This window comes from Candida pseudojiufengensis (genome assembly GCF_024610245.1).
Source record: "Candida pseudojiufengensis strain CBS 10847 chromosome Unknown scaffold7, whole genome shotgun sequence".
In the NCBI taxonomy this organism is placed as follows: domain Eukaryota; kingdom Fungi; phylum Ascomycota; class Pichiomycetes; order Serinales; family Debaryomycetaceae; genus Lodderomyces; species Lodderomyces pseudojiufengensis.
Window position 1 is genome coordinate 388,901 of NW_026261527.1, and position 13,742 is coordinate 402,642.

A 13,742-nucleotide genomic window follows, 5' to 3' on the forward strand; every position below is an offset into this window, starting at 1 on the left:
TGGGGAATAAAAATAAGCGCGAGATGATTCAATCAATTCGCGAGTTTCAGAATATTTTTGATAAGACGCTCCTGCTTACTGCACATGTATTTATCATTAACATCATTAGTCTCATTAATATTATAAGGTATTCTATACAGTCAAATATTTGGATATTAAATCCAATATTTTGGATTAAAATATATCACTACCACTATCACTCGTTGTGTTATCATTTACGATTTCAACCCGATCATCATCACCATCTTCTATTGTTATGGTATCATGATCAATTTCATCTTGATCACCATCCATTTTCATATCATTTACAATTTCAACATGATCAGCAATAATTATACCATAATCTACTGTAGATTGACATATTTCCTCAGCTTTCTCAAATCTACATTTCAAATCTTCAATAATCATTCTTAGTATGATTTCATTAGCTAAAACATGCATTGCGAAACTTGAAGGTGTCCAATATTTTACCGTCTTATTATAACTACTTGTATTATTCAAATCAGTTTCAAATTTCTTGAAAATATCACTACCAATCACTGATTGTCTCTGAAATCCATAATAACCTCCATAAAATGATTCCCAATTTACTTTTAATTTTTCTTGAGCCAGCATAGTTTCCTGCCTCGATTTGACACACTGATCTTTAGCTCTCTCGTAATATATCGAAGGGTCGGCTTTACCTGATAAAATTTCTGGAATGAATTTATAATATTTTGAAGCTCGTTTAAGTAAGGTACTTCTTGATGTAATCGGTACTGGAATTTTTAGTCTCTTGTGACGATTTAGTATCTCATCTTTGGTTCCATACTTTTTAACTTGGAAATCAAGTAATAAATTTATTGGTTTTATTGGCTCTGATTTATCTTTATGCTGAACATGAGTATTTTTCTTTTTCAGAGGTAATTTGGATGTCGATATTGGACCCCTCTTACTGCCGTTTCTTGTTGCAAAAATGTCATCTTCATCATCTGTTAAATCTATATCTATTGCAATTTCTGATTTTGATTTTTCCGGAGATCTTTTAGGTGACAGTGCTAATTCATTGATTAAAACTGTACCAAACTCTTCCCTTTCTTTGAGTTTGGAATCTTCTTCAATGGAATCATTTCCTGTCAAACTAAGTGGGTAGGAGCGTATGTTTCGATCCAATGGGTTTGAATCTTTTATAGGGCTTGAACTTTGTTGTAGCCTATTTTTCTTTGAAGGACTCACTCTCTCTGAATAAGTACCGTCTCCATTATGAACCTTAAACTTTTTATTTTTCGCTGGCCTGGAATATTGCTTTGACTTGTTTTGCTCTATTGGTGATGAAGTATTATCGTTATTCAACACAACGTTATCATCAGGTGTCTGATTTTTGTAAGGGATAATACCTGTTTCTACTGTTGGTTTTTCAATTCTAGATGCTGTGGAATTCTTAGACGTTGATTTTGCTTGATAACAACCTAGACTTGTAAGGGATTTATTGTTCATGGATCAATTTGTTTTGTCTAACTCTAAGTGGTATATTCATTGATCGTGAATAATATTGTTTGTATTTGAAGTATGAATATGTTTATTCAAAAGTACAATTTGGTTTTCGCGATTTTACGAAGTTTTTCTACACCAGAAAAAAAATAATGTTAAAACACGTAAATTTGGAAGTGTTTGAAATACCAGCGAAATGAAGAGATAGATAAGTTTGTTCATGTCAATGACTACAATGACACATACAGATGATCTAAATTAATATAGGACCAAAATTTAAATTTATCGTAGCATTACCTATATATTTAAAACTCTACTGCGGGTTTTGTTGTTGTTGCATAGATTTCATTAGATATTCAGCAAATCCAGGTGGAAATTGACTTGGATCTGGCATAGCTTGTGGTCCACCTGCGACTCCTTGAAATTGAGGAATTGCTGGCATCCCAGGTGGAGGGGGTTGTTGATAATTACCAGGATATTGCATTTGCTGTGGTACTTGTTGCGGTATTTGCGGTATTTGCGGTATTTGTGGTATTTGTGGTGCTTGTGATACTTGTGATACTTGTGGTACTTGTGGTACTTGATAAGGTTGTTGTTGTTGTTGTATTTGAGGTGATCCGTTGTTATTTCCAAACAAATTTTGTAATGGATTCACTGATGATTGTTGATAAGTTTCGAAATCTGGTCTTGTTCCATGACTCATTTGAATTTGTGGTTGAAGTAAAGTAGTTTTAACAAAATCTTCATCTGGTTCCCCAGGTCTATTTGATTTAGGTCCATTTCTTGCGGAATTAGTAGGCATTTTTTTAGACATTGCCTTTGATGAAATACCTGCACCAATTTCAATATCTGGTTCATCAACAACCATACCACTTGAAATTGGTTGACCACCAGTACCACCCCATTGAGCTTTTACAACCCAAGTCTGATCAGCTTCTGTTAATCTTTGAATAGGAATTAAAGATATACCATGTTGATAATTACAACAATCTCTAGGTCCAAATCCTACACCCCAACGAGTTCTTAATGGTAATGAATTATCTTTATTAAAAGATGTAATTATTTGTTCTGCTTCTTTTCTAGAATAAACTTTAACAAAGGCATGCTTTCTTTCACTATTAAGAATAACTGATTGGATTTCAGCAAATGGTCTTAACACTTGAGCCAAAGTTCTTTCGTCCATATTTCTCGGAACACCACCCAAAAATAAAGTTCTTGATAATACTTTTATAGTCCCTTGAGGAACAGATGGATCAAATCCAACATTTCTTGGACGGTAATGAGGAGTTCCTGGTAAATTCATTTCACCTCCCATAGCTGATGGTGACACAAAAGCTGGATCTTGTTGTTGATTTTGACGTTGAGGCTGTTGAGGAGATTTTTGTTGTTGTTGATTATATGTTTGCTGATATTGTTGATTTGGTGAAAAAGTTGAATTATTATTTTGAGCGGCAGTATTAGCTTGTTGTTTTTTCAAATTAAGTAAATTAGCTTGCATGGCTTGAACCGATGATGAAGCAGGTGGAGGAGATCTAACATGTCGTCTTGGTGATCTTGATCTGTCACGTCTACCGGCACCACCAACATGAGATTCACGAGCATCTCTTCTTCCAATATTGTAACCATTAGTACCAACCAATGACGGATCTTGATGTTGATGTTGTTGATGTTGTTGATGTGGTTGATGTGGTGGATGTTGTTGATGAGGTTGATGATATTGTTGTTGATGAGGTTGTGATTGAGCATTACCACCTTGCATTTGATTCAACATATTAAAAATAGCTTGTTCTTGCGGTTCTTGTTGTTGTTTATTAGTTTCAGAAGGAACATTATTTGCAAGGTTGGCTAATAAATCAGCGGTGTTCGTATTAGTTGTACCTTGAGAATTTGCAGAATTACCAGAACCAGTATTTGCAAGAGATGCTAAAGCCAGTAGTATACTATTAGATTCTTTACCTTCTGATGTTGGTTTAGTAGGTTCAACACTAGTTTTTGGAGGTGTACCAGGAGGAGTTGTAGATTTAAAATGTTTATCCTTAATCTTTTCAAGAATTGTTGGTTCAAAAGTTTGATATTTATCCCAAATATCAACTAATTTACCAATTTTTATGATCATTCCGGGATCTAATTGATAATCCATTGAGTCATCAATTAAACTTTCAATTAATTCACCTATTTTGAAAACAGCAGAAGCATTTGTACCTTCCGGTGCATTTGAATTTACAGTTTCGCCATTATTTGTTGCTTCTGCTTTTAATCTTCTTGCAATAGCATCAACGACATATAACGTACCTAATTTATGTGATAATTGAGCTGATTTACAAGCAGAATAGAGAGCTGCAATGATTTGACTTTCTTTTTCTTTATTTATATCAGTAGCGGCAATTTGTGTCAATTCCTTGATTCGAGATCCCGAAACACCTGGAGCAGGTAATCCCGGTAATTCTTTTAGAATCGTATTAAATCTTTCAATCAGCATATTTAACTTTTAAATTTACTAGTTCTTGGATTTATAAGTACCTTTTGAGGTGATGTGTTTTTTAAAATTACGATGGTTTACAAGAATAATAAGTATTTATATGAACTTTGGACAATACTTCTTTCTATTCTTCTCTGGATTGTTTTCTTTTGTTTCGTTACGTATCTAGTTCCCAGTTACCAAATGTAGTTATATCTTTAATTTAGCGTCGCCTACTTTTTGAATGTTTAATTGTACGAGTATTCAGAAAATTTATATACAAAAAAATTTATCCTTTTTTAAAGCCTTGGTTGTTCTAGCTTTGGTTGATTTGGTTAAGTATCAACAAATTATTTGATTGATTGATTGATTGTAATGTATGTGGATTCACTACTACTTAAAATGCTTGTTAAGAAAAAGGAGGATATTGAGTTTACTCAAAATTTTTTGCTGACAAAATCTTGTAGTTTTAAAGCTCTACCAATTTTCATTTTATGCAAACTACCAAATGACATTTCGAAAATTTTTCAGACTTTCTACACTAAAGAACTGAGTATCAAGATCAAGATTTCAATTCAATACATCATAAATGTGCATAATATAAAGACATGAAGAAAACAATACTAAATACGGTGAAATGTTATTCTACAGCAGCCTCATCTACATCCACAACACCAATTTCATCCACTCTAATACTATCTCGTTTACCAATAATCACACAAGATTTAACACCATTTGAATCACAATTTTATAAATATCAATCAGAATTATGGAGAAGACTAATGTGGACTTTCCCAAAATGGTTTTATTTTAAAACTGGAACATTAGCAGAATTAAGATATAGACAATTAAATAAAAATCCAATAAGTTATAATCCAAAAATTATATATCCACAAGGTAAACCAGATTTAAAACATTTAAGAGATAGAAGATTTAGACAATATATAAAAGTTCCTAAAACTTATAAAGAAGAAGATGAAATGATTGGACAAGATCAATCAAATATAAAAGAAAATGAAATAAGTAGAAAAATTATACCAAATTCAAGAATAACTGAAGCTGATAAAATTGGAGATTCAAAATCATTAGAAAGAAAATTAAATAGAACATTATATTTAATTATAAAAGAGAATACCAAAGATAAAAATCAATGGAAATTACCAAATTTCAATCAAGAAGAATCATCAACAAATTTACTACCTTTACATGAATTAGCAGAACAAGGATTATATAAATTAGGTGGTAAAAAAATTAATTATTTTAATATTTCAAAAGTTCCATGTCATCATAACTCGGCAAAGGAATATTTTATAAAATCTCATATTTTATCAGGTATATTTGAACCTCAATCCTCAAACATAGAATTTCAATGGATTACAAAAGATGAATTAAAAGATATTTTACCAAAAGATTATTATAATAATATACTGCATTTATTAAGTGATGTATAATAAATAGAGAGTTTGTACATAGAATAAATCACATTAATAAGAATCATGAGAGGGGTTACAACACGTTAATACTTCTTCACTCTATTGTACATATTTTACTTTTTACAAACACTAATGCAATAAACTATCATCTTTAACTTATATATCTTTTTTCCCATTTATAGCTTGTTGAGCAGCAAATACACTCTTATCTAATAAAGCACCAACCATTAAAACACCAGCAATTGAACTTACAACTCCTAATATAAATCCAGATCTTGTTTTAGCATATTGTTCTCTATTTATAATTTTTAAAGGTGAAATATCAAAATTAAAAGCAACACCTGGAACTCCACCTCTTGCATGAATCGTATGTTGATGATCATCATCTTTTCCTCCTATTAATGGTCTATCATGAGTTATAACTGAATATTGATTAGTATCAAATTTTTCTTTATTATTTAATGATTCAAATCTTGTTGAAACAATTTTTAAATAATAATTATTCATATGATATTTTTTATGTTCTAAAAATGAATGACCATCTAATGTAGATAAAGAAACATAATCATTTTCACTATTTGGTTTATTACCAAATGATAAATGATTTATTATATGATCAAAATTAAATTTATCTTCATATTTCATAAATAATGATAAATCATGAACATGTTTTCCATTTTTGGTCATTGAAAAACCAGGAGTAAAATCCAATGTTCCTGCTACTCTATTTATTTTGGTATTTCCTTTAACTCTACAACCTTCATTTTCATTTATTCTTTGTTTTAATCTTTTAACATATCCTTCTTTTTCACATTGATCTATATTTTCACCATCAAAAAATTGCCAATTTGCTTCTGCATAAGCTCTACGTACAGCAGAACATGAATTACAACAATATTGATTTTTATCTTGTGGTAATGCTCCATAACATGATCCACATTCTTTTTGACCTTCTTCTCCTTCATTAATTCCTCCACAAATTTCATTCAATGGTGATTGTCTTTTTAATGCAGGTTGATCATCTAATATTTCTTCTGGTTTCCCATTAGTTTTTATAATTCTATATTTTTCTAATCCAGAATTTATAATATCTAATTTTATATCTCCTGTTTCATCAAATAAATCAATTGTTATCATATCACAAGGTAGATTTAAAAAACTTATATCTAAATTTATATCTAATTGTTTATTTATATCTCTATCTACAACTAATTCAGGTCTTGCTATTATTGTTGTATAATCAATATATTCATTTCTTATTAATATCAATGCAACTAATATACATATTAATGTTATTATTCCTCCCGATGCTGTTTTTATTCTTGCATCCTCAACAGTTTTAGCAAATGCATCTAGTGATATTAACTTAGGTCGTGAAGATGACATTTGATGTTGAGTTTAAAGATATATATGAGTTGATTGAATTGTTATGATAATACGTGGTTCATAGAAACTACGAATTTCCACGTAGAAAGACAATAAAGATCTGGGATTTGGTAGCATGATATTTTACGAATTTTTCAAAATATTCATTGGTAGCGTCACACATTTGAATTATCACCAAACTTACTTACTACATACATTAAGTTTATACAAACCAAACTCAATCAACTTACATATAAACCAAATACACTCCCTATTCTTTAACAAATGAATTTCAATGATCCATCACAATATATAAAACATAATCAAGCATTTTTCCGAAAGTTTAAACCAATAGTATATAGAGATAAACCAATAATAGGTCATACAACAACATCAACAGAAATTATAACAATATCAATAAATCCATGTGGTTCAAGAGTTGTTTATTCAAGAACTGATAAAACTATAAGAATATATAAGAGTTATACTGATGGATTATATGATCCTATAACTATTGAAGATGCTCATTTAAAATCAGTTGAAAGTATTAGTTGGAATCCAAAAACTGAATTTGATTTTGCAACGGTGGGAAACGATGAAAATATTAAAATATGGAGAAGTTTAAATGGTAGTTTAGTTAATATAATAAAGACTGAACTAAAAAATTTAAGAATTGTAAGATATTCAATTGATGGAGAAATTTTAATTGCAATTGATAAATCGTCTACAATTTTAATTTATTCAGTATTAAATAATTATAAATTAATTCAAAAGTTTATAATTAATGAATATATTTATGATTTACAATGGTTTAATTATGAACATTCATATTTTATATTAGCATTACATGATGGTTCATCACCAATATATGAAATAAATAATGATGGTGAATTTGATCCCAAGAAAGATAATAATGAATTATATAAAATAAAAACTATAATAAAAGGTCATAGATCATCAACAAATACAATAGCAGTATCACCAAAAGGTTCATATTTTGTAATTGGAGGAAGTGATGGTATAATAAGTATATGGAACACGATAAATTTATTAAACAAAAATGTTATAACAGATATTGATCAATCAATTTCAAATATAAGTTGTTCAAGAGATGGAACATATTTTAGTGCAAGTTTTGAAAAAAATTCAAATTCTATTATATATGATAATGATTTATGTATAAAAATGTTTGAGATCCCTAATAGTGAAAGTGGTAAATTTACTTTTAATTGTGTTTATTGGTTTCCTTCAAAAACTGAATTTGTTTATTCAAGTGATTTTGGTACTACTTTAACTTTAATGCATAAACCTGAAGAAACAAGAACGGGAATAAGACCATTAAATAGGAGGTAGAATATGCGAATGTTTGTGATAGATTGATGTTTGCGGTACGGATGAATAGATAACAGAGAGAAGAAAAAAAACAATATTTTTCAACTTAAATTACATTCAATTCATTAAAGATATCATATGTAATCCACTATTATTCATTCCAAAATTAGATCCTCTCAGCTGTCCAAATAGCACTTTTACAAATTAATTTAATACCTTCAGTTAAAATTAAATAAGGAACAGCTTTTTTAGCATCATGTTCAATAGCAGTATCTAAATGTTCTAATTCATCATCTCTAAATTGACTAATTAAACTTTTTAAATTTTTTAATTCTTCACTTGTTTTTAAATCTTTTGGAACTTCATTTTGAGGTATTGGTTCTCCACTATCTTTATCAAGTACATCAACACCATATTGATTCATTAATACCCTTAATTGTTGATTATAATGATTTCCAATAACTGTTTCAACAGCAACAGTACATGCCATAGCAGCTTCTTTACTAATTAAAGCAGTACCCATACCAATCCCCAATGCACCAATTTTCCAAAAGGGAGTTAATAAACTTGGTCTTACTCTTTTTTCAATTTGTAATTGGTTAAAAGTATTATGATGATGAATTTCTTGATCCCACATATGTTTTAATATAGGTTTTAAATGTGGATATTTGTTAGCTAATATAAAATATTGACCTTTATATATATAATTTGCTCCTAATTCTCCTGCTTGATCTACTCTTATTACTCTATCTAAATATGCTTGTTGTGCTTGTGATAATGGACCATATTTTATTGATTCTAAAGTTGGTTCAATTTTAATTGGCTGTGGTTTTGGTTGTGATTTTAATTCTGATTCTGATTCTATATTTGTTTCTAATTCTAGTTTTTTTGATTTTTTCGTTGATTTCTTTTGATTTAGTATTGATGCGGTTGTTATATTTCGTATTGACTGGAACTTTGTCCTATTAGATGCTCTCTGTAGCATTGTGTGTGCTTCTGGATGTATGTATGGTTTTCAATTGTAGTCGTATAAATCTTGCTGTATTGTATGAATTTAATATCATATTTTAACTGTGTCAGTTTGAATGTTGATGCGACAATCAACAAAATAGGTTAAGAGCTCTGTTACAAAATATTTTGGTTGCAAAAAAATTGAAAACCAGATCTCAAATCTCGATCTCAAACACAGTTAGAGATGAAGACTCGATCTCAAACACAGTTAGAGATGAAGAGAGTGCGGACAACTAAGTTTAAAAGCAGTTAACTTTTATATTAATCAGTATAATTATTTAGAAATAGTGAGTATATAGTAAGTAAATAGTCAAAAAAAAAACATCAGCAAACATTAGCTTATTCATTATTTTTAAAACTACTCATAATTTTTAACATTGAAATTCCAATATCAAAAGGAATTTCTTGAGTATCTCTTGAATTAGTAACAGGTTTAAAATCATTATTTGGAATTTTTAAATGTTGAAAAAATTTATTTGGAACATCTTTAATTAATAACCATTCAACTGGGAATATTCCATTATATTTTGTTGATTCACACCAAATATCACTCTTGGTGGTGTAATCTACTTTATTTTGCATTTCTGATATACCACAAAATTTTCCACTTGAATTTACTGAAAATAATAAAAAAATTTTACCTTTCAAATTACTAGTGGAATATTGTAAATCTTTAAAAGCTTTATCTAATCTTTTATTACCTAATTCTGTTGATGTCCAAATATTATATGTAAAACTTGCATTAACATCTAATATATTATTTGATTTTATAACAAAAAATCTTGAATTGAAAGGTACTGTAAATATGTTACCACAATAATTTCTAAATGTTAAATAACTTGAGGATGAGTTTTGGGGTTGTTGAGGTTGTGGTTTAGTAATTTGTTGATAAGTGAAATGTTGTTGTTGAGATGATAATGGAGGTGGAGATTGAATTAACAGATTATAAAAATTAGGTAAATCACTTGGTGAAATAGGTGATGGATTATTTGAACCATTAAATTGATAATTTTGATAATTTTGATAATTTTGATAATTTAGTTGTAAATTTGAATTAATATTAGATTGTTGTTGTTGATTTTGTAAGTTTATTAATTGTTGTTGTTCACCGTTGACGTAACCTAAATTATTTAAATTATTATATAATTCCATTTGTTTTTGTTGTAATTTTTGTTCTTCTTTTAATTGAATCAGTAAATTTAATCTTTGTTGAATTTGAAATTGAATGTCATTCTTAATTTTAGCTTCTGAAGTTTGTTGTTGTTGTTGTTGGTAGTGGTGTTGTAATTGTTGTGGATTAATATAGTTTTGTTGAACATATAATTGATTAGTATATTGATTTGAAACAAAACCATCATTTTTCCAAATATTAGGTTTTAAACAAGTTGGTATCATTTCAACTTCTGATTCAATAGTATGAATAGTTAAACTTGATCTTGGTGTGTAAAAGTTATTGTTTGAATTTGTATTTGAATTTAAAGATTCATTAAATAATGAAATATCTAATGAATTATTTCTTGATCTATTATTATTATTAAAATCATGAATTTCAAAATCTTCTAAACTTGGTATAAAATAATTTGAATTTTCAATTGGAGTATTTGGGGTGGTTGATTTTTGACTTTGATTTTGATTGGTATTTATATCTAAATTGTTAAAACAATTTAAGTTATTTAAATTATTACATAAATCTAATAATTGATTATCATTTTCTGAGTTTCTAGTTGAATTTGAAAAATTATCTGTGGTAGTAGTTGAAGAAATAGATATTGATGGATCTGAAAACATATATTGAAATGACAAACTGAACTAAATAAATAAATAAATAAATAAATAAAAGATATATTTGTATGATACGTAACCAACTGAAGTGGTTGTAAGTTGTAACTATTTATAAGACTAATAAATGAACTGAAAAATATGATAAATTGAAAATAAGACGCGTGTTTTTGAACTTTAAATTTGAATAGTGCTATTTTACTGTCAGTTGGTTAAGCGTGTATATGTTTATGAATATGAAAATAGTGTGTAATAATTGAATGGTTGTAAGTGTTTGAATGATGAGTGTATTAAAAGAAAGAAGGGATGGTTGATGATATTTATACAATTTCTATACTTAATAAATTTTGTGGGGTATTAATATATGAAATTTTAAATACGTGGAGAAATTTAATAGTAATAAAATAGTAATAATAAAAAGTGTATAAATTATATATGTGTGTTATACGTAAAATAAATGTTTCAGATTTAAAATTATAATATTTTTAATGAAGTAAATGAGATACATTATATCTCATACAGTTTATACAAGGATGAGCAAATCCAACAGTAAAGCCAGTTATTAGTCAACCTTCATAATGAGATCACTATATCTCAAAATTATATACCTAATATATGGTAAACGAAAAGTGTATATATTAAATATTAAGCTAATAATAAATATAAAGTGTATATATATTTTATATAGTAGTGTATATATCAAATTAATTTCTTTATATACAGTATTTTGTATGTAATCATATAGCCTTTTCAATGGTACAAAAGCTTAACTATACAGATTTTGTTCATTATAACACTACTCAGATCTTAATACATTACCAGCTTATATTTAATTTAACCCTTACTTCAAGAGAAAACACAGCCGTACTACAATAGTTAAATTAAAGAATAAAATTGTGTTTGAACCTTAAATTAAGGGTTTAAGAGAAAGATAAAATAAATTTACGTTAGTCTAGTACAAATCACAAACCTTTATCAAGATTTACTTTCTAACTCATTGCAAATATACAACTAACCTTTACATGTCAAAAGACACTACACAAGATGATCAATCAATAAAAGATACAACTACAAAACCAATCATAAAACCATCAAAATTATTTAAAAAAAAAGCATACAAATCAAAATTAAAGCTATTTAAAATAAAACCATGGATTAAATCATATATAACAAATTATTTAAATAATATAGATGATGAAATATTATATAATTATATAATAGAATTAATTAATACATCAACATCAGAATCAGAAAATGATGATTTAATTGATATAAAAAATATTCAAAATCAATTAATTGGATTTTTAAATGAAAAAGAATCATTGGAATTTTGTTATAAATTATACAAGATTATATTAGATTTACAAGATGGTAAGACACCTGAAGAATTAATTATTGAAGAGAGAAAGAAGTCGAAAATTGAAATTAAATCAAAACCCAATGGAACTAATTCAAGTTCTACAAAGGGAGTTAAAAGGACTAATTATAATAGAAGATCAAATTTTGATTTAATAGAAGAAAATGATAAAAAAAGAAAAAGACAAGTTGATTCTTATATACCTAATAAATCTGGATCAAAATTAGATGATGATGTTAAATTTTAATGGTTAATAGTATTAAGAAAGTAATTTTGGCAAAAATTCTCGAAAATACAATACTTACAACACGTCTTTCTTTGGATTGGTCTTGGTTCGATATTGATGAAAAGTATATGCTTCAAGTAAAGCTCAAGTAATTCAAACTAACAGCTTCTGGCAAAGTTAATTCGAATTAGACATCGAAAAATAGGACTAAGTGCTATCTTGTAAAGATAAGGTTTGTGTATTTTTTTCATTGAAAGAAGTTCACAACAAACTGATGATATCATTTTCAATTTCAGTGACATGTCGATTTAATGTCATGAAATCTTGAGATTGTCTCAAAATTGTTTAGTGTCTTAAGCTTGAATTTTCTGTCACAAATTATTTTCTTTTTTGTACTCTTTTGCAATTTGATAAATCCTATCTTATCCAAACTAATAACCATCCTCAGACATTGAACCAATTGGTTCATAATAAAAGCTATCTCAATCTATTTTTTTCTTAAAATTATCTACTTCAACTCACAATGCTTATAGTAGGACTAACAGGAGGAATTGCATGTGGGAAATCAACAGTTTCAAAAGAATTACAAACTAAATATAATTTAAAAATAATAGATGCAGATTTAATTGCAAAACAAGTTGTTGAACCAGGTAAACCAGCTTATAACAAAATAATTAAAGAATTTAAACCATATATACCTAATTTAATAAATGAAGAAGATCAAACACTTAACAGGGCAAATTTAGGTCAATATGTATTTGAAAATAAACATGAATTAAAAAAGTTAAATTCAATAGTTCATCCAGCTGTAAAATATGAAATTTTAAAACAAATTCTTTTGAGCTATATAAAATTAAATGATATGATAATATTAGATGTTCCATTATTATTTGAATCAAAATTATATTTAATTTGTGGAATTATTATTACAGTTTCAATATCACCTCAAATTTTACAAATTAAAAGATTAATTGAAAGAAATCCTGAATTAACGGAACTTGATGCGAAAAATAGAATAAATAATCAAATGTCAATGGATGAAAGAAATTATAAAAGTGATTATATTTTAGATAATTCTGGTTCTTTAAAAGATTTAACAATTTCAATTGAAAAATTAATTAAAAAAATAAAACCTAATAAAATATGGACTATTTTAGATTTAATTCCACCTATTGGTTTATTATCTGCATTATATACATTTGTAACAAGACGAATAATTGAAAAATATAAAAATAAAGACCTAAAACAAGAGTAAGATTAACAATTCTACAAATAGTTTTATTCACGAATAAACAATTTTATAAGAATTTA

The 13,742-nt window shown here is 27.6% G+C and overlaps 9 protein-coding genes across 9 annotated transcripts; 4 read left to right on the top strand and 5 right to left on the bottom strand. All coding sequences in view use genetic code 12, as the record gives it.

Annotated features, from left to right (window-relative positions):
* Positions 1-174: 174 nt before the first annotated feature.
* KGF55_002144 (uncharacterized protein) lies at positions 175-1,476 on the bottom strand (the record flags this gene model as incomplete). Its single annotated transcript, XM_051756795.1, has 1 exon — positions 175-1,476. One exon carries the CDS (start codon positions 1,474-1,476, stop codon positions 175-177), a length of 1,302 nt encoding a protein of 433 aa, XP_051615132.1.
* A 307-nt stretch (positions 1,477-1,783) lies between these two features.
* KGF55_002145 (Nrd1 complex RNA-binding subunit) lies at positions 1,784-3,949 on the bottom strand (the record flags this gene model as incomplete). The annotated part of the gene is made up of 1 exon (XM_051756796.1): positions 1,784-3,949. The coding sequence occupies one exon, from the start codon at positions 3,947-3,949 to the stop codon at positions 1,784-1,786; it is 2,166 nt and encodes a 721-aa protein (XP_051615133.1).
* A 587-nt stretch (positions 3,950-4,536) lies between these two features.
* Positions 4,537-5,379, top strand: KGF55_002146 (mitochondrial 54S ribosomal protein mL46; the record flags this gene model as incomplete). The annotated part of the gene is made up of 1 exon (XM_051756797.1): positions 4,537-5,379. The coding sequence occupies one exon, from the start codon at positions 4,537-4,539 to the stop codon at positions 5,377-5,379; it is 843 nt and encodes a 280-aa protein (XP_051615134.1).
* A 138-nt stretch (positions 5,380-5,517) lies between these two features.
* Positions 5,518-6,747, bottom strand: ERV46 (Erv46p; the record flags this gene model as incomplete). The annotated part of the gene is made up of 1 exon (XM_051756799.1): positions 5,518-6,747. One exon carries the CDS (start codon positions 6,745-6,747, stop codon positions 5,518-5,520), a length of 1,230 nt encoding a protein of 409 aa, XP_051615135.1.
* Positions 6,748-7,011: 264 nt separating this feature from the next.
* On the top strand, positions 7,012-8,079 carry KGF55_002148 (uncharacterized protein; the record flags this gene model as incomplete). Its single annotated transcript, XM_051756800.1, has 1 exon — positions 7,012-8,079. The coding sequence occupies one exon, from the start codon at positions 7,012-7,014 to the stop codon at positions 8,077-8,079; it is 1,068 nt and encodes a 355-aa protein (XP_051615136.1).
* A 145-nt stretch (positions 8,080-8,224) lies between these two features.
* KGF55_002149 (putative monooxygenase) lies at positions 8,225-9,043 on the bottom strand (the record flags this gene model as incomplete). The annotated part of the gene is made up of 1 exon (XM_051756801.1): positions 8,225-9,043. The coding sequence occupies one exon, from the start codon at positions 9,041-9,043 to the stop codon at positions 8,225-8,227; it is 819 nt and encodes a 272-aa protein (XP_051615137.1).
* Positions 9,044-9,408: 365 nt separating this feature from the next.
* KGF55_002150 (mRNA-binding phosphate metabolism regulator) lies at positions 9,409-10,857 on the bottom strand (the record flags this gene model as incomplete). The annotated part of the gene is made up of 1 exon (XM_051756802.1): positions 9,409-10,857. One exon carries the CDS (start codon positions 10,855-10,857, stop codon positions 9,409-9,411), a length of 1,449 nt encoding a protein of 482 aa, XP_051615138.1.
* A 1,013-nt stretch (positions 10,858-11,870) lies between these two features.
* KGF55_002151 (uncharacterized protein) lies at positions 11,871-12,452 on the top strand (the record flags this gene model as incomplete). Its single annotated transcript, XM_051756803.1, has 1 exon — positions 11,871-12,452. The coding sequence occupies one exon, from the start codon at positions 11,871-11,873 to the stop codon at positions 12,450-12,452; it is 582 nt and encodes a 193-aa protein (XP_051615139.1).
* A 502-nt stretch (positions 12,453-12,954) lies between these two features.
* On the top strand, positions 12,955-13,686 carry KGF55_002152 (putative dephospho-CoA kinase; the record flags this gene model as incomplete). The annotated part of the gene is made up of 1 exon (XM_051756804.1): positions 12,955-13,686. One exon carries the CDS (start codon positions 12,955-12,957, stop codon positions 13,684-13,686), a length of 732 nt encoding a protein of 243 aa, XP_051615140.1.
* Positions 13,687-13,742: the final 56 nt, after the last annotated feature.